Source organism: Branchiostoma belcheri, unplaced genomic scaffold, assembly GCF_001625305.1.
Source record: "Branchiostoma belcheri isolate BF01 breed outbred unplaced genomic scaffold, Haploidv18h27 scaffold2, whole genome shotgun sequence".
In the NCBI taxonomy this organism is placed as follows: domain Eukaryota; kingdom Metazoa; phylum Chordata; class Leptocardii; order Amphioxiformes; family Branchiostomatidae; genus Branchiostoma; species Branchiostoma belcheri.
This window is the reverse complement of record NW_017803490.1, coordinates 8,171,426-8,190,877: the sequence shown is the minus strand read 5'-3', so window position 1 is coordinate 8,190,877 and position 19,452 is coordinate 8,171,426. Positions and strand designations below refer to the sequence as shown.

At 41.8% G+C, this 19,452-nt stretch overlaps 1 protein-coding gene across 1 annotated transcript; it reads left to right on the top strand.

Annotated features, from left to right (window-relative positions):
• The first annotated feature begins 6,732 nt into the window (after window positions 1-6,732).
• Window positions 6,733-18,627, top strand: LOC109468502 (centrosomal protein POC5-like). The gene is made up of 12 exons (XM_019766746.1): window positions 6,733-6,857; window positions 7,499-7,655; window positions 8,148-8,245; window positions 8,702-8,875; window positions 12,643-12,839; window positions 13,400-13,470; window positions 13,864-14,062; window positions 15,131-15,310; window positions 15,880-16,030; window positions 16,908-17,077; window positions 17,481-17,657; window positions 18,312-18,627. The coding sequence occupies exons 2-12, from the start codon at window positions 7,519-7,521 to the stop codon at window positions 18,477-18,479; spliced, it is 1,722 nt and encodes a 573-aa protein (XP_019622305.1). The 5' UTR covers window positions 6,733-6,857; window positions 7,499-7,518; the 3' UTR covers window positions 18,480-18,627.
• Window positions 18,628-19,452: the final 825 nt, after the last annotated feature.

The window sequence follows — 19,452 nt, the reverse complement described above, 5'->3', positions numbered from 1 at the left end:
GACACACAAACCCACAGCTCAGAGACTCAAAGCAATACTTCCGTATGTAAAAATCCTGATCTCTACAGGCAAAATAAACCCTCCGGATCGAACACAATAAGCCCCGCCCCCTGTTCTATGGCGTTCCATTTCGAACACCCCCCTGTTCGAAATAGGACATGGGGTTCGGTGCGTTCGATCCGGATCGGACTATACCACTATGGGCTGGCCTGGGGAGGGGCTGCTAGAAGCGTGATGTGGTCAGGTGTTATGTAATTTCTGAAGTACTCTTCTAGTATTTGACACATATGTATCTATTTTGCTGTCTATAAACTTGCCACATGACACCATGAACGTGCTATAGGAAAGAACATTTGAGAAAAGTGGGAAATTTTCTTCGCAGGCTAAAAAGCCACGCGTTCGCTCTACTGCAAGCTGGTCAGTAAAGATAAGAATGTGGAAGAGGTTTAGCATATTATGCAACGGGGATATTTCCACACAAAGAAGGCCCATGAGTCAGGTTTTGGTACGTAAAGTAGAGCGAAAAGGAATTCCTGTAAGCTTAATTGCTTCCCCACGTAGCGATTTATGAAGAAATAAAAAAGAATGGGCAAAACTTAGTTTGCTGGTAGTGCCGGCGATTCTACCAGTACTAGAATCGCGATTGGAATATGTTTTTTTTTTCGATTCTCGCTTAGAAGACAGTCAGAACTTTTAAACTTTGATTCATGTCACTTCACATAAGATCAATAGATTGACTTGAAATTAAGGATTTGTAATTTGAAAACCACCCAAACACTTTTGACAACATCCTGATAGGAGTTTCTATGAATAAAGACTCCTATCAGGATTTCTATAGGTGATTCTCTATAGGTGATCGGAGTCTCTACATAATATAAAAACATCGGGTGAAAAGAACTTGATATGACAAATATCTCCACAGATGCAGTAAAAGAAATTGTGAAGACATGGGTGTATAACGGGGTTACTTACAAGTGCCCCCCTAAGGAAAATGCACCCTTCCAAAGATACAGACCTACTTGAGACAACTTTAAAAGCGTTCGGAGCGCTGCAAACAGCCATTGAAGGTGTCGTTTTGACGGATGGCTGCTTTTGCAGAGTATTTCCAAAATCACGTCTGGAGTCAAATGACCGAATTTTCGCTCCTGGGATGTACTTGACCTGCACGTTTTGACATTTTACTAACGTTCAAACGACTGGACTTTGACAATCGTCGACACACAGGTGGACCTTCCGGCCACTTTCAGACCAAATCGTCTTGACCGTCAGCTATAGGTTTTACCATAAGACTTCAAGTGCCGGTTAAGGTGATCTATGACAGATGTACAGTTTTCGGTACAGAAATTCGCTTTCCATCGTGTGATTAATGAACTTTGTGTGTGTGTGTGTGTGTGTGTGTGTGTGTGTGTGTGTGTGTGTGTGTGTGTGTGTGTGTGTGTGTGTGTGTGTGTGTGTGTGTGTGTGTGTGTGTGTGTGTATGTGTTAGTGCTTACACAAATACATAGCATCAAGCCATCAACTTAATTGTTTAATTATGTTCCTGTACATCGGAGAATACATATTTGATATTTTTGTATTGTGTGCTCTTGTTGTAATCATTATTTATGTCCAGTAATACATACATAACTCAATGCGAAAGAAACAAATATTTCGCCAACGTGTATGAATCCTGGAACGATTTATCCAATCTTTACGTCGCCTGAATGGTAGATATCCAGGTAATGAGATACACAGGCACTGGCGAACGGTAGTGGGGGGATGCTACTTGAAACGTCTGACAGTTTTTAAAATATATCCAGGTCTTGAGAATTCCCTTATTGAAGACTAATCGAAAATTTAGGAAACTTTGATGAATGAAAAACAAGAAGCCATAGGTGACAATTCTCCGTGAAGTATTATATATTGCAACAAAAAGAAGTAGCCATTGGCGACAATTCTCTGTGAAGTGTGATAAATCGACGCAACAACCAATCAGAGATGCGAGATGCCTACACGTGACGCGGGAAGGGCGCGCGATGCCCGAAATATTTTTGCGTCAATATTCAGCGCCGTGATTCAAGAGATTAATACCCGGAAACAATTTTTTTCTTGTTTTGAACGCATTAACATGCATTTACGCTAATCTAGTATGATTCAGGGTTACTTTTTTTTAACCTGCCATGGCCAGATTATCTAAAAGATGTGTGTATTGTGTGTACAATCTATAGAAAGAGAAATGTACATCAAGTCCGATCATCCGATTTTCACGTTTCGGTTTTTTGGACTCGGTTCATGAACGTATTTTGGTTTGGCTCCTGGAATGTGCAAAAAAATGACTCCCGGGACTGTCTACAGGGAACACTCGCACATTCGCGGTGTATCAGGACAGCGCGACTGGTCGTCATTAGCGCAGTATAACAGTTGCATAAACGGACGAAACCATTTCAAAGAAATGGGGATGTTTCGAAAATAAGCATTTACTCCAATATCAAAACAGCTACGGTAAAATAAAAAGACGTGCATCATCCCGGACATAATGCAACACCACATGCGAAATTACACAGAAATGCGACGTACGGAAGAATGCGTTTTGGCTGCGAACATCTTCCAAAAAACTTGGCATCTCTTAACCATGGGCAAAAACATCTGGAACCACTTATAAAAACCACCCCGTATCTGCATGAACTTTTTTGAACCCCACTGCTATTCCAAACAACGCGTTTTTCTGGACCATTCCAATTCGCCTCGTAATTGTAGGGGTGCGTCTGCGATATTACATTGACCGCGAAAGCAGCAACGGCAAAAATACACATTCGTGCATCAACACGGGCATGCCCGCAGACGGCGTATAAAATTGCGTGCCGATTACACAAAGAGAACCCAGTGTTTTGACTGCGAACATGAAAAATCAGCCGATTACAACACTCCGTCCGGAGGTCCTGACCTCCTTCACGGAGTAACAATTGTACAGTTTCTCCTTGTTCCTTCTCTCTTTTTTTTTTGAGAACAGGCGAAAATCAATGCGCGCGCGGATGTCATCCATAAAATAAAGGCGGTGTGGCCTAACACCCATTCAGACATAGATCAGGAGCAAGCTCCAACATGGAATACTCTCACGTCTATCAGATCCCATCACATCAGCGCGCCAAGTCCCGGAACTAATAAAGTGCCTGCCGCAGATCTCCTGTCCCTGGTGTGGCATGATTTCTTCTGATTACCTTCTTAAACGTTATCTCAAGAAAGCCGCCAAGGCGTCTTCTGAAAGATAACTAGCTTGTTAAGAGAGAAGAATCAAATACGGAGCTTTTATCAAAAGGTTAAAGTCATTCTAGCAGATCCTTTTGAGCGGTGTGAGCAAGTTAGTATTAATGTTGACTAGATTAAGAGCTTTTCAGTGCGGAGAGCAGTCCTGTGGATTTCTTCTTCAAGGGTAAAATATAAAAGGCAAGGGTGCTTCGGAATGTATCTCTACTTTTGAACCATTCAGTGGCAACTGAGGCATTATCATCTGGAAGTGTATTTGTATTAGGTTGTAAAGATATGGAAGATGTTATGATGATTGAGCTTGGTGAATAGTGAGTGGATACGGCAACACCAGATGAAGCGGTTATGGTAAATGGTCATTGCTTGCACCCATTTTATTAATGAATGAATGAATGAATGAATGAATGAATGAATGAATGAATGAATGAATGAATGAATGAATGAATGAATGAATGAATGAATGAATGAATGAATGAATGAATGAATGAATGAATGAATGAATGAATGAATGAATGAATGAATGAACGAACGAATGAATGAACGAACGAACGAACGAATGAATGAATGAACGAACGAATGAATGAATCAATGAATCAATGAATGAATGCACTGCACCATCCTCTTGCGAAAATTATACATTGACCTACTTTCGCTATTGCAAAACTGGACAGTGCTAACTTTTTTTCAGACATAAAACGTCAAAGGCACAGTTAGATGAATTATGCACAAGAAACGTAACTAGGGCATCTCTCTCCATTATGATTTATGAACAGTACTTACACAAATACTAGTACCAAATGTGGATTTCTGAGCAGCGAAATACTAAAAGCAAAAGTACACAGTACGTATACATTTTTTTCTACTTTTCTAAAGATTATTCCGTGGCAAGTGAGGCATCATTGGTAGCCCCGTGTTGTGGTTGAGAAGATAAGCACTGTTGATCTGTCCATGGTCTGAATGGACAGTGGTTATACAGGCTTCAGAGGACACAGAAGTTGATGGATTACATAATCTTCTGCTAAAGCATTTATGATGGATCCTTACTAAGAAAGATCAGTTGTAGACATCTGAAAGCGGCGTACATTGTACTGATGCAGGCATGTTGAATTGTTACTGAGCCTCTATCTCAGCGGAATCGTCGCTCGAGCAATGCCAAAAGTCTTCACAGTTATCAGGGCAATTTTTCATGGCACACAAGTATTGTGCCCGGTAAACCACTATACTGTTGACCACAACAATGCATTTCCATCTTTAGGTATACATATATCTCTTTATATATGAGATGTGGCGATGAATCAAACTGCCATAGTAGCTTTAGGTATACATTGTACATGATAGGAATGAGCAATTGGGCAATTCGAACTCTTCGAACATTCGAAGTCTTGGAATTGTCCATTCGAATATTCGAACTCTTGGAATTGTCAATTCGAACATTAGATCTCCACGAATTGTGAAGTCGAACATTAGAACTCCTCGAATTTTCGATTCGAACATTAGAACTCTTGAATTTTTAAGTAGAACATTACAGCTCGTCGTCCATAGTCCTCCTCCCTCCGAGTGGTTTAACTGTGCAGTTGAGTGCGCTAATAGGCAGCCATATTCCTTCACTTGCCTGTCGTCCTTATTATATAGATACGCCTGCAAATAAAATACCCCCGTATCATACGCTACACGCTCCAAGCCTCCGCCATCCTCATAATTGCACCGATTAGCCATCGCGCTATTTTATACTACCTACAGTGCCCGGGGCCTGAGAAAGAATGCAGCAAAATTGCACCTAATAAAATCTGTACCATAAAATATCATTACCAAGTAGGAAATGTTCCTACGGTCCCTCGGCCCACAAGATAATTGCTAACTCCTGCAGCTTGGAGCCTCTGAAATCTACTAAAATAGTTTCCCAAGGCATGAGGAAGAGTTCAGTAAAATTGCACCATTTGAAAGTATCAGTACCGAGTTTAGATACTAATATTCCTGGCGGGGACAGTATCTCCCCTGTACCATAAGATAAATTACCAAGTCCTGCAGCTAGAACCCTCAGAAATCTTCTAAAACAGTTTCCCAAGGCATGAGGAAGAGTTCAGTAAAATCAAGAAGCTTATGATCACATGTCCTTGGTAAAATTGAACCCAATCAAGCAAAAGTGAAACATCATTATCGAGAATATGTATTCCTGTGAGGGACGGCAACCCTATCTCCCCCGGCCCTTAAGATAATTGCCAACTCCTGCAGCTAGGAGCCTTTGAAATCTACTAAAAACAGTTTCCCAAGGCCTAAGAAACTTCAGTAGAATAGCACCAAATACAATCTATATCATAAATATCATTACCGCATATTAGGTATTCCGGCCAGGGACAGTAACACTACCTCCCGTGGACCATAAGATAATTGCTAACTCCTGCCTCTAAAATCTTCTAAAAACAGTTTCCCAAGCTTAAGGCCTGCGAAACTTCAGCAGAATTGCACCAAATAAAATCTATAAAATAAAATTACCAGATATTAGGTATTCCTGTAAGTGTCGAGGACAGTATACCTCCCCCGGCCCTTAAGATAATTGCCAACTCCTGCAGCTAAAAGCCTCTGAAATCTTATAAAAACAGTTTTCCAAGGCTTGCGGAAGAGTTCAGTAAAATCAAGAAGCTTTCATCACATGTCCTTGGTAAAATTGAACCCAATAAAGCAAAAGTGAATCATCATTACGGAGAATATGTATTCCTGTGAGGGACAGTAACACTATCTCCTCGGTCCATAAGATCCAATTCCTGCAGCTAGAAGCCTCTGAAATCTTTTAAAAACAGTTTCGAAGGCCTGAGAAACTTCAGAAGAATTGCACCAAATAAAATCTATACCATAAGATATTATTACCAAGATTAGGTATTCCTGTCAGAAACAGTACCTCCGCCGGCCCATAAAATAATTGCCAACTCCTGCAGCTAGACGCCTCTGAAATCCTGTAAAAACAGTTTCCTGGAACTGTCGTTTCCTGGAACTGTCGTCTCATGCCCGTTGGAGACATATAAGTCCCGGGAACGAAAAGTATGGTATAAAAACATTAAACACCTGTAGTTCGTAGAAATTCTTCGATCAGTGAATTTCTACTAACTGTTAATTCTACGTGACTGATGAACCTCTTCAACGATAAACACCTGTAACGTCTACCTGTCTAAAAAATATGGTGTGAACTTCTTGTGGTTTGTAAACGTCTATAGAAGTCTATAAACCACAAGAATTTTACACACTAATTGTTGTTGGATTGTATTTTTGAACACAAAATGCCCCAAGACGCCAAAACACACAGAAAATCAAACTGTAAACGCCAAAAGTTTGTTTTTGTTCCGTCATCCTTGCGCTATGCAACCTGGGAGATTCTACCCCTTGTCGCTATGCATCATGGGAATGTGAAAAGGTTTGACTCTCGCCAAGTCTCGCCAAAGTGACATATCGCGAGACCTTAGTCTGACCAATCAGACGCGCAGATCGGCTCAGCAGCCAATCAGGAGCCTCCGGACACCGGAAGATAATTTTGAAGTCGCCAAAACGCGGAAGCGTTTGTTTTCTTCACTTTTTGCGACATTTTCTCTCTTTTAAACGCGATTTCTGAGGAAAAAGTGAAGGTAGGAGACGTTATATGTTTTTAGTAGTTCTTTCATGGATGTTTGGGTTTGTAATGTGTTCGCACAAAGGAGAAAATAGAAGCAAACTGTTAGTAACTGTAAGGGGGAGGGGGGCTACGTTTAGCAGGTGGGTAAATTTTTGTTGTTTTGGCTCGGTAAAATTGTTATGACATTCAATATCATGTAATACTGATGCTAAAGCATTCAACTGAAAATACTATATGCCAGTTGACCAAGTTAACATGCTGTCATTGTTAACGTTTGGCAGTGTACAAATATAGCAGCTACAAACGTCAAAACTAAATGTCAGTCCTTATTTACCCGACCAAAGATTGTACTATACTAGTAGTTCGTACTCTAGAGTCTAGTACTAATGTACGAATTATTGGTTTTTAATATCTTGTATCAAAGCTGCAAGGCCCGGCATGCCATATGCATTTTCAGGACTTCAAGTTTTCGAATCAGAAAATTATTCGTAGTACGAAGGCAGCCGCCCAAATCAACATAACTCAAGCCTCACCATTTATATAAATTATGATAAATCAGTTGGCAGGTACCCCCACCCCTAGGGTACTGTGACTGCTCCTAAGTTGTTTAAGTGATCTACTATATCTACTATTAGTAATAATAATATTACACAGGCCCTCCTACAGTGTCCGCGATGTCCAGTAGTTCCAACGACAGTAACGTCCCGTCGGTGCCGTCAGACTCTCCCGGTAGCTCCGTGTCTACAGGCATGCAGGAGGAGTATGAAGAGCTGCTTAGATATGCCGTGGTCACGCCTAAGATTGATCCAAGGTTTGTCTCTACTGTAATCTGTGTCTAAAAAAAATTGTAAAAATCTATAGATTTTTTTACTTTCTTGAACTTTTGACTTGTTTGTGTAGCACAGCTCACCAGAGTACAAGGAGCTGAGCACTGATACTTGCCGTGGTCACTCCTAGTAAGAATAATATTGGCCCCAGGTTTGCCTTTACTGTAACCTAGTGTACATGTTTGGCGGTCCAGTCTCACAGGTACACAATTTGGGTATGATATAGAAGTAGGCATCCTTCCATCTTGACAGTCGTGTGGAAATGACCTGCTATATCATAGTACATGTAGCTGATGTATTGTAGGTAGAAAACACAAGCAGGTGAGAGACATTACTGGTTTAGTAAAGGAAAAACTGCCCCAATATAATGGCAGTGGCAATGTATATCCTATCAATATCATGCTCTACAGTCTACCAACCTGATAAAATTATTTTCTGACATGTATCTTCTCTCCCCCACCCTTTGTCCACCTCAGCCTTCTTCCCAGACCCATTGAGGAAATCAGTGGCATAGAAGATGAGAGGTCAGAGGTCAACACAGGCACCCAGGCCAGGCTGTATGATGAGTCATCAGGTGAGCTTACCTGTACTGATACTGACTGATAGAGACTTGGTAAATATCTCATTGATTCATGTCACTAAATAGATCATAGGATTGACTTGAAATTTAGGATTTGTAGTTCGCATTAACAGCATATAAACAGACAGTTTCTGTCGACAAAGACCAGAAGAATCACTGATTTTACTAAAGCAGATTGTAGTCTCTACCCAGATATCATTTTACATTTTACAATTTTGGCTAGTCCTCAAATTCTGTTTCCTTTGAATCCAAATTAAGAAATAATTTGAATTCATGGTGAAGGGGTCAGTGCGAATTGTTATGTGGGAGATTACACTTCAAAAATGCTCCATTAATGAATAAACTTTCAGTACTTTTCATTACAAAATTAAAACCACTGCAAAAGTGTCAAGATTTAACAACTTAATAAAAAGTTAATTAATCATTGTTCATTGTGAAATGTATGTATAGTGACTACAGAGAGTTCAGAAGGAGCCACAGCGAGAAGGGTGGAAGAGATGAAGGCCCTGCGGAGGGAAGACCTGACCCTGCCGCAGCCCGGCGCACCCCAGCCCCAGCGCCCCACCAGTCTCCCAGCATTCCTCACTTCACCCGGGGCAACCCCTGGGCAACCTCGGGTGTCAGGTGAGCTACATAGATGGCCAAGATTCTTTGACATACGTAGTAGTAGTAGTGCATGTAACTTGTTGTAAGGCTGTGTATCTAGTACATGTGTACCTTTTTTAATTATTACCTTAAGTTATAATCTTATTGTAGGAGTTTTATTTCATCTTTATCTTAGATTCTAAACCACTCACTAATGTTTCTACCATTCTTACGAATATTAATACTACAATTACAAAATGTAGTAAGACGTCATAATAAGGGAAACTATCTTCAAAATGGCTGCAAAACACAATGTTTAATTTCACAATTATTCAGTGTAATACATATATAACCCTACTACTACTACAAGTACGCAAATATCTACATGGTGTAGGATGCACCCACAGGCAAATTACTGGTATTTGCACTCTGTGGCAATTTCAGAACCCGGTGCACAAAAGTACATAAAATATATATATATAAAATATACATAAAATGAACCCAGTATTTCCAGCCCAGATATCAAGATTATCAGCCATATTCAAAGTCCTCAGTAGTATGATAACCAGGTGACTTTTCCCTGGAACTTGTCTTTCTAACTCTCTCTACACATGGTTTTCTTCTAGCAGCTTTCACAAGCATTGAGACAACAGCATGCCGATTCATCTGCCTACTTTTAGTAGCAGCACGGAGTGGGGTCATACCAGTGTTGTCCCGTAAAGAAATGTCTGCCCCTGCTTCAATAAGTGTCTTAACAACTTTTGCATGCCCTTTTCTTGCAGCTATCCACAACGGTGTCTTTTTTTCTGTGTCCGCTTTGTTTAAATCAGCACCTTCTTGTATCAAAGCGCTAACAATCTCTGCGTGTCCCTGCCAAGCTGCCACCCAAATCGGAGTTCTACCTTTGTCGTCCTGTTTGTCACGGTCTGCCCCGTTGTCTAGCAGTAGTTTTGCTGTCATCGCACAACCTTCTTTGCAGGCAGACTGCAGTAATGTGTGGCCAAGTCTGTCGGTAGAGTCAATCTTATTCTTAGCTCCAGCTCTGCACAAAATCTCGAAAATTCTGACGTGATCACACCATTCCTCGTACCACTCACGCCTGCACTCTACCATGGAAGACTCAGTGTCAATGCCTTTTTCAAAGTCTGTGAGCTTTTTAACAGACAAAGAGAGCGGGCTGCCACCAAACGTACCCAGAGGTTTATTTACATTGTCATTGGCGCATGAGTGTTTGGCTGGGCGGATAAGCGTAGTCAGCATCAGCCAGTCAGACTTCTCTATAGCTATCCGAAGGGGTGTTTGTGTTAGTTTTGTATCTGCCATGTTGACATCCGCACCGCCACACACAAGTGTCCTGCACACTTCCAGGTACCCAAGAGAAGTAGCATGGAGAAGTGGAGTAGAGCCATTCGCGTCAACCATGTCTGGATTTGCTCCAGCCTGCAACAGAAGTGTAACGATGTTAGCATGTCCGCCCTTCACTGCATCCCAGAGCGGTGTTTCTCCCTCGGAGTTCTCTGTGTTCACCTGTACACCTGCCTGTAGCAGGGTCTTCACCTTGTCTTCATCACCTGTCCAGGCTGTTATCCTTAACAGCGCATCTCTCCAGGTGTCTCTCAGTTCCTCGTAGGTTTGTGACGATTCTTCATCTGTTTCCTGCGTTTGTGTACACTCCTCTGAGTCTTCATCTGTTTCCTGGGTTACTGACAACACAAAGACGTCCATAGCTTCCTCCACTATCTCTGACACTTCTTCTTCAAGCTCTTCCATTGTCAGAATTTTCACCTCTAAGTCTAAGGGACACTTGAGCCCAATGTTTTTAAACTCTGCCTGTAAGTCAGCAGTCAGCTTGCCACTTTCTTGGTACCTGTTTAATTCGCTGATGCTTTCGGCAGTTTTGGGAAACATCTGTACATAGATTGAAGATTTCCATGTTTTACCAGTATCGAAATCTTTACATTGTTTACTGATGAATTCCTTGCACAAGTCTAGACTACTATCATCAATTTGTAAAATCGTATCCAAAATTTCTTCCCGAGCAGACGATTCTACCACAAGATAGTAGCATTTCCTAAGCCTTTCCCTTGCAAGCTGCATGCTACTAACTGCATTCAGTACGAATTTCGGGTCGCTCGAATGTCTGTCACTTTGTTGACTCTGTTTTCCTTTAGTGCCCTTTTTTGTTTTCTTACCAGTTTTCTTCTTGACTCTCAAGTTTTTTGTGCCTTTAGATGATTCAGACGAATGCGATGAGCTTGTGGCAGTAGATGGAACTGATGGGGTATTTTCAATCACGCTTTGCTTTGATCGTGGGCTAGATTTTAAGACCCTCTCTTCTGTGGAGTATTGTTTAGGCGGTGAACTCGAGAATCCTGTAGAAATATCCGATAACGGAGGCGTCACCGTCTCAACAACTCGACACTTTTCAGTGACGTCTGTGTTGAGTTGTGGATCAGCATCCTGTAGATATGTGTACTTGTCTTTCAGTCTATCCACGAGGTCTTGTCTTTTTATCTTCTTCAAAGCAAGCAGTAGTTCCTGTACTGTCGCCTGCTTTCCTTCTTGTTGCCTCCATTTTTCCAGCATGGTACGGTTCCGCCATATCAGGTGAATTGTCGGACTCTTAGTAACCATTTCCTCGACAATGTTGTACTTCAGCCCTAATTCTAAGGCAAGCTGTGTCCATTCCTCCCCCAGCTCTGACTGTAGAATGTCAAAAGCTGCGTCCAACTCTGGCTCTGTGTTACCTCCGGTCGCCATCTTGCCGTAGTCTTGTAGACTAAGTGAAATATATTCCCTGCTGACTCACTCCTCTGTTGGGTTGAAGTTGTTTGCCCAGTAAAATGACACCACTTGCCATGTCAAGGTTTTCTCTCTCCGGATTTGCTGTATGTTCACAAAGCCCAGTTCCAGATATAAAGCCAAGTGTAACCAGTCCTCACCAAGGTGGTTTTGTGAGTTCTTGAAAGCTGCATCCATTTTGTTTTCTGCTTACTTCCTTCTGCGTTAACTTTGTTACTCAGTCCAGTGGCAGGGGTGAATCTAATTATATTTGCAGTTCCTACAGGTGCGAACAGAAGTTGTTTGGCCAGAAGTTGTCCAAGACAAGAATTCAGTTAAACATTGAGCAAAGCAAAGTAAGCAAACTTCGGAACCATATAAGCGTCACGGACGTGTGTAAGATAACGGTTTACCGCCTCAGTCAAGGAATGATAAAAGACCCTGGCTTTGTTGCATAGCTAACAGGTCACCCATGCAGTGCCATTGCATAACAAACACATGCTAATGGGGCAAACCAGCTTTTCCAGTGTTGTCATATTGCAAGCCTTGAAACATGACATACCTTGGCATTGAAGTTGTTGAATACTCAGAATAGTTTGCATATCAGGTGACTGACGTGTACGGAAAGTCCCATTTCGACACTGTCTTAAAATAAACCCATTCAGGTTCGTTACGGTAGTATTTACATATAGGATCTTCAATGCCTTAGCCTTATACATTGTTTGCTTTGCTTTAGCAGGTGTGTTTTCCTTTTATTAGGTGCTTATTAGTCGTACATACATGTATGTACATGTATGCCATCCCAATGGCAAGTTGCTCTGTTAACCCCTGACCTGTCCATGGGCTGTTCTACAATCCCGAGTCTTGCCAAGAATTGGCATGCCAGAATGATCAGTATGAATGATGATCGTGGGCATTAAAAGGAAGACAAGTACTGATGGTTCAGTTCAATTCAAAGTTGCTAGGTGGAGCCTCTATACTAACTCACATTCTGTATTATTTCTGCATTATTTCCCCAACTGCAGCTATCACCCCAGGCCTCTCCATACGCTCCACTGATGTGGCTCCGCCCGAGACGCCACAGAGCGAAGAATCGTCGACGGTCAGCGAATGTTCTCCGTACAGCGAGCGGTCAGCGGCGTCGCCGGCTGTGGACCAGGATGTGGCCAGGATAGAGGCACATCTGGACAACTGGGCACTGGACCTCAAGAGGGGCGTTCTGGTAAGGGACTCTAACCTGGTGTCCAGTCTATTGTAGTTGGGATGGGTTCTCTTCCCTGCCGAATACAGCTAGGTTTCCCAGTAGGTCTTTAATGACAGGAGTTTAAGCCTTGATGTACCACAATATTGTGGCCAGGATAGAGGCACATCTGGACAACTGGGCACTGGACCTCAAGAGGGGTATACTGGTAAGGGACTCTAACCTGGTGTCAAGTCTATCGCAGTTGCTCACTCACTCACTCACTCACTCACTCACTCACTCACTCACTCACTCACTCACTCACACTCACTCAATCACTCTCACCCACTCACTCCCTCACTCACTCACTCACTCACTCACTCACTCACTCACTCACTAACTCACTCAGCTTCGCATGCCCCTGCAGCCTGGATGTCAGTTTGTTTTAGCCATGTTTGAAATATAGTGCAGATTCCTCAAGAGAAATTCAACAAACTGAAGAACAGTACACTGCAACAGATTTGCGCAGTAATTTCTGACCTGCATGAATTAAACAATTGTTTTAATATTTTATGTCTTATCATACTTCATTCTGCCACCAGGCTGAGTTTACGCAGGCCAAGATTGCTCTGATCGAGAGACACCGACTTGAAATGAGGGCAGAGCAGGAAAGGTAAATTATTATGTGTAATTCACATTTTCTTATAGAAGTACATTGTAGCACAAAGATTAATGGTTGTCAGGAACGTGAGGTTTCACAATTGCGGGTATTGGTGGGTGTTAGTCTGAGCAGATAGAGAAGGGACATTGACAGACGGACTGGGAATTGAATTTGTCATGTAAGAATGAGTCAACACAATTTATCCATACAGTAATTGTTCACTGGGAAATTTGTAGCAGCCTATGAAATCATGTTGCAGTGCCATGACTGGAATTTCCTTGTGGCAACTGTGCACTGTCCTTGGTGCTGAACATGCCCTCCGTTAGTAGACTGAGATCTCATTCTTTTGGAAGCGGTGTGTGTGTGTGAGACTGTTAATTGGTCACGATGTTAAACATTTTTTAGACATGCCCGAGAGGTGAGCCAGCTGCAGAACGAGATAGAGAGCCTAAAAGAGCTACTCCACACGTACGAGCAGTCCATCCAGCGGAAGGACCAGGTCATCTCTAACCTCACACAGGCGCTGCAGAGACAGAAGGAAAAGTTTGACATGCTGCGGGCCATGGTGCAGTGGAAGCTGCGACACGCTGACGAGAGGAGGGAGGTGAGAAATCTGTGGCATATCCAGAATTGTGTTGCAATTTTTGTCGCCATACGTTGCAACTTTTGTATCCATATGCTGCATGTTGTATCCTTATCCATAAAATTTGTTACCGGTATATTTAGAAACCATGCTCAGATAATATTCTGGGTTCACACTAGAGCTGTGTACCGGTACGCAGTACCGATACTGTACCGGAAAAATTGATTAGGTACAGGTCCAAAATACCTAATCCCTCAGTACCGGTACTGTACCTAAACAATTTCACACCAATTTTATGCCTATTTGTGACCTCAAATGTGTAAATAGCTGGTTAACAATGGGTCCCTGTGTGTTCATGAAAACAAAAACATCTTTACTTTTACCTGTATTTTATCTGAACATTCTCCATAAACAAAAATTAAACCTATATCAATGTTTTTCTAGTTATTACAGGAGTTCAGAAGAGCATATACACTGGTCGAATTGTTCAGGTACAGGTTCAGGTCCGGACCTGTACCTAAACCTGTGTACCTGTACCTGTACCTAAAATTTGTTTAGGTACACAGCTCTAGTTCACACATATCGAAAATCGTGCTTTCTTCAGAATCATGGTCAGGAATGGTTCTGGATAGTCTGATTTTTTCAGTTTACAGAATTGCAGGTTGCTTAATGTTTCTTCCTGCAATATATTTTTTTTTCATTCATCAAAACATAAAGACATAACAAGGACAGTGTGACGATGCACTCAAGTTAACAACTTATATTAACAGCGCCACACAACAAAAAAGGTACAATTAACATTTAAATATACAAAGTTGACATATCTGTGCACCGTAGTCCCACCACCCCAAGACATTAAAATGTTAAATTAAATGCTAACAGAGCTATTTGAAAGATAAGATTACATGGTAACCTCCTATATCTCATTGCCGGAAGAACATCCGCCAATCAGAGCTAGGAGGGGATTTTACGCCCATTAACACTTACGTAGTATTTGGACTTCTATATATTGAATATTGAAAATGTCTTTGAAAAATGCAGACTGCAGATGGGTATTTCTAACACTGCACTATTTTCTCCCCTCCCCAGGCGTTTGCGAGTAACCTGGCCCGTAAGCACTATGAACAGAAGATCTCAGCGCGTGTCTGGTCAGCCTGGCACGGCGTTATCGAGGCCAAGTGGAGGCAACGTGTGGAGCGGGCGTGTCAGGCCAAGGCCCAGGAGGTCTGCATGCAACTGACTAATGATTACGAAGCAAGGATATCATCAGTAAGTAGTCCTGCTACCTATACTTCAACTTCAAGCCCCTGTCACATATAGCCAAATTAGGCCCCCGAACTCCCCCCAACCCTGGTTAGGAGTAGGTTGGGAGCAAGGTCTGCTGTATTTGGCTGTTGTTCTGTGAGGTCGGCTACTGTTCAGCTGTGGGAGCCAATGTTTCAACATGCTTACATTATACTTTCATGTATGTACATGTAGTCCAGAGACCTACTACACTTTTTGTCAGTATATTAATTTTGATTAAATAAAATACAACTTAAAATCAACTCTTTCAGTTTTACAATGAATCTGATCATGATCATGAATTAGTGGTATATAAGAACGTGATCAAATTTTTATGATAAATCAAAGATTGATGTTCAGCTTGGTGGAATCATTAATTTAGTTCTGAAAGTCTACCAAATGCTGCCAAGAAAAAGGGCAATTTACTTTCTTTTAAGGACTTCAGTGTTAACAAACTCAAATTGTTTCAGCTTGCCATTAAGTAAAATTAATGTAGAGACATGTTAAACAACATGCAGCCATTTATTCTCTTTACCCTGTTCCCTGCCCTACAGTTGAATGAAGCCCTAGAGGCGGCACGGAATGAGGTAAGCCGTCTCCACGGTGACCGAGACCAGTACGAGGAGACGATGAAAAAAGCGTTCATGCGTGGTGTCTGCGCCCTCAACATGGAGGCCATGTCCATGTTCCACCAGGGCGAACAGGGTCGGTATTGACGGAAAACATATTTTTGCTCTATCATGAAAGTCTCTGTTGGTAGTTACATGTTTAAAGTCACTCAGGTCTTCCTCAGTAGACTGTACCAGTGAGGCTTGTCACGTAGCTTTTTTGAAGTGTGACATCAAAACTGGGTCAAAGGTATCTGACAGGTTGAAAGCTCTTGAGGTGTTGGATCAAAAATTTTAACTTTAAACATATTTTTGCTCTGATTATTCTTCAAATATCAAGTTCTTGCTCTAAAAAAGTGTGCTAAGTCCAGTGGTTTAAGCAACCCAAAAGGTTGGGAGTTCAAATTCCCGCTGTTGTCACTCACCCGACTTGCACATGTTCATGCGCGGTGTCTGTGCCCTCAACATGGAGGCCATGTCCATGTTTCACCAGGGAGAACAGGGTGGGTTTGGTTTTGCTCCGTTTGTTCTTCAAGTCTTTAGTTTAAGTTAAAGGAAAGCACCAGATAATTTCATTGCACTTGTTGAGCTCTTCTCTGTTGAGTTTCTTCTATTCTACTAACTGTTAATCTATACCTGACTGGTGAACCTCTTCTACAATAAATTCTTGTTCCTCTAAAAAAGGGGTTAGAGGCAACCCTGCCTCTGGACCAAGAGGTTGAATCCCAGCTGTTGTCGCTCACCTGACATGCATGCTTTTTTTTAAGTAAGAAGAATTTACCGTAGAAGAGGTTCACCAGTCACGTATACATTAACAGTTGGTAGAGTAGAAGAAACTCAACATGAAAGAGCTCAATAAGTGCAAGTAAGTACACATGTACAGTGCTTTAGAGAAATCTTTAGTCAGAATCTGATTATTGTCTAATATGATGTTATTTACATGTAAGTCTTATTGCTTTCCTTTTCCACCCCAGGAGGTAGGCCAGCAGACCCCCAGGCTGAGGAAGGGGGTACAGTAGTGCCCCACGAGGAGGTGTACCAGTCAGGACCCCCCCATGCAGCCCCTCCCCGCGTGGTCACCAGCCAGCAGCCCCCTCCCAGACCCACCGTCAGCTTCAGTACTGCCAGACCTGCTACCAAAACTGTAAGACTTAGTTACAGAAATTAACGTTTGTTTTTGTAGTTAGTGGGGCACTGGTCTCATTCATAACTTATTATTTGAAAATTTGTCATATTTATTAAAAGTGCTCAATCACATTTGCTTTTTGATCAGAAACTGGTGGCATTCATTGAATGGTGATAGATGCATGTACATGTATTACATGTATATGATTCAGCATTGTTTTTACAGAAAATTCTGTCTTTAGGCTTTACTCACAATTGGTTCTTTCACAGCCTGCTTGAAAATTCCATAAAATTCTCATCTCAACCTTGACAAGTATTTATGTAAGTTTTTTCATAATACGTGTATATATCTTGTAGCTAATACTTTGTTTAGATCCAAATTTTCTGTGGTTAATGTTATTTTGCTGTGTCACTGTTTCAAGGCACCGAGCTCAAGGTCATCCACAGCCCAGAAGCCGGGGTCAAGGACAATCACAGCCAAGGTCACAGCCAAGCAAGAGGGCCCACGACTGGGGCATGCTGGGAAGGGTCCGGTTGCCATGGGACTGGCCCCGCCCATGAGTTCAGTCATGGTGGAGAGGCATCATCCTGTCACTCAGGTGGTTGGCATGGCAACAGTCAAAACAAAACAATTTGCATGTTGTATTGTTGATAGGGAAGCACTTTGGCAAAATATATTGCGCCTGTGTAAAATTAATGGTTACCTGACCTCAGTTGGGGAGGTAAAAGGCAGTGGAAGGAGAGGGATGGGCTCCACCTTCCAATACTGTGCCTCAGACACAGTGCATAACAACCCACTGTCCCTACAGCCTCAAAAAGTAACTGTTGTTAAGTGAAGGCATTCAGCACCAAGGACAGAGACGCTCATAATGTTTTCTAACTATCTGCCAGTGGATTGTTCACACCTCCACTATTGGTCCCAACAAAACGAGTGAACAACACGATCTGAATTGCCCCTAAAGCCTGAAAAGGGTCATCTTGAATTTTAGATGCAGTTTTTGATGAATGTATAGTGCTAAAACTCTAAATTGTCTGTGTGTGTATGTGTGTGTGTGTGTGTGTGTGTGTGTGTGTGTGATGTGTGTGTGTGTGTGTGTGTGTGATATGTGTGTGTGTGTGTGTGATATGTGTGTGTGTGTGTGTGTGTGATATGTGTGTGTGTGTATGTGATATGGTGTGTGTATATTGTGAATGTGATACATGTATTTTTAATTTTTGCAAAATTTATGTAATATCTTGTTTTCCATCCACAGCAAACTATTGGGCATGCCACAGCTGCGCGGTATCCCAGAATGCCTTCCCAGTCCCAGCAGCCTTTGCAGCAGTCCCAGTCTGGGATCTACCAGAGAAAGGTCGCAGGTCAAGCTGGTAAAGTTCATCTGGGGACACCGAATGTTCACTCTGTTAAAGTGGTGCAGTAGTTTCCATGAAAAGTGAAGTATATTATTATTATTAAAGTTACGTTTACTGTTAAGTTTACTGTTCAGTTCTGCCAGGGTATTAGTAGTTCATTGACACAACATTTTCTGTATCTGTATAGCCGGTATAACCGCCTTTCGGCGTAACACACCAGCTTCTGTATCTGTATAGCCGGTATAACCGCCCTTCGGCGTAACACACCAGCTTCTCAGGCACACGGCGTGGCGGCAGCTGGCTACATTTCACCGGTCGACTTGTTACACCTAACCCTTGAACTTCTAGCTCTAGACATTGTTTAAAGCAATCTAATGACAATGCCCCTACTGTACTTGGTGACAGCGAGTTCCACTCTGCGATACTTCTAGGAAAAAATTTCCTACATAAACATGCAGTTATCTTGTCATAAAAAAGGCAACATAGTGTAAAAGAAACTTACCTCTCATTAAAAATAGAAATTCTGAGAGTGGCTGGAGAATTTGACACAAAATATTGGGTTACAACTTAAAAGGTTTCATATCAATGCCATTTCATACTGTACTTTTTATCTGTGCGGCTTTGTATCTGTATAGCCGGTATAACTGCCATTTGGCGTAACATGTACACCAGCTTCACAGGCATGCGGTGCGGCGGCAACTGGCTACATTACACCGGCTTTGATTAAAATCCAGCAACTTTTCAATTGATGGTGGCAGCGACTTGCTCAAAATGTTCACTTTACATACAGTCAACTTCAAAAGCCTTTAGAACACATTATTTCATATTTTTATGTGTACATGTATATACCTCATTTTTTAATGTTCGAATATTAAGTGATTTTTCAATTACTAGTAGTTCATTGACACAATTTGTAAGCTGTACAAAATGTAATGGTTGTGACATGAATGGTTAATTAATATTATTAGTTAATGTAAAGTTTTCTTGATTGTTATGAATTAAAAAATGTTTTCACCGGGTTACGTGTCCTTTTGCATAAAG

Excerpts from the sequence above, each read along its gene's own strand:
- LOC109468502 (XM_019766746.1), top strand. The coding sequence starts at position 7,519 with ATGTCCAGTAGTTCCAACGACAGTAACGTCCCGTCGGTGCCGTCAGAC. Across the intron at positions 8,876-12,642 it reads TGGGCAACCTCGGGTGTCAG|CTATCACCCCAGGCCTCTCC; the intron begins GTGAGCTACATA and ends CCCCAACTGCAG. Across the intron at positions 14,063-15,130 it reads ACGCTGACGAGAGGAGGGAG|GCGTTTGCGAGTAACCTGGC; the intron begins GTGAGAAATCTG and ends TCCCCTCCCCAG.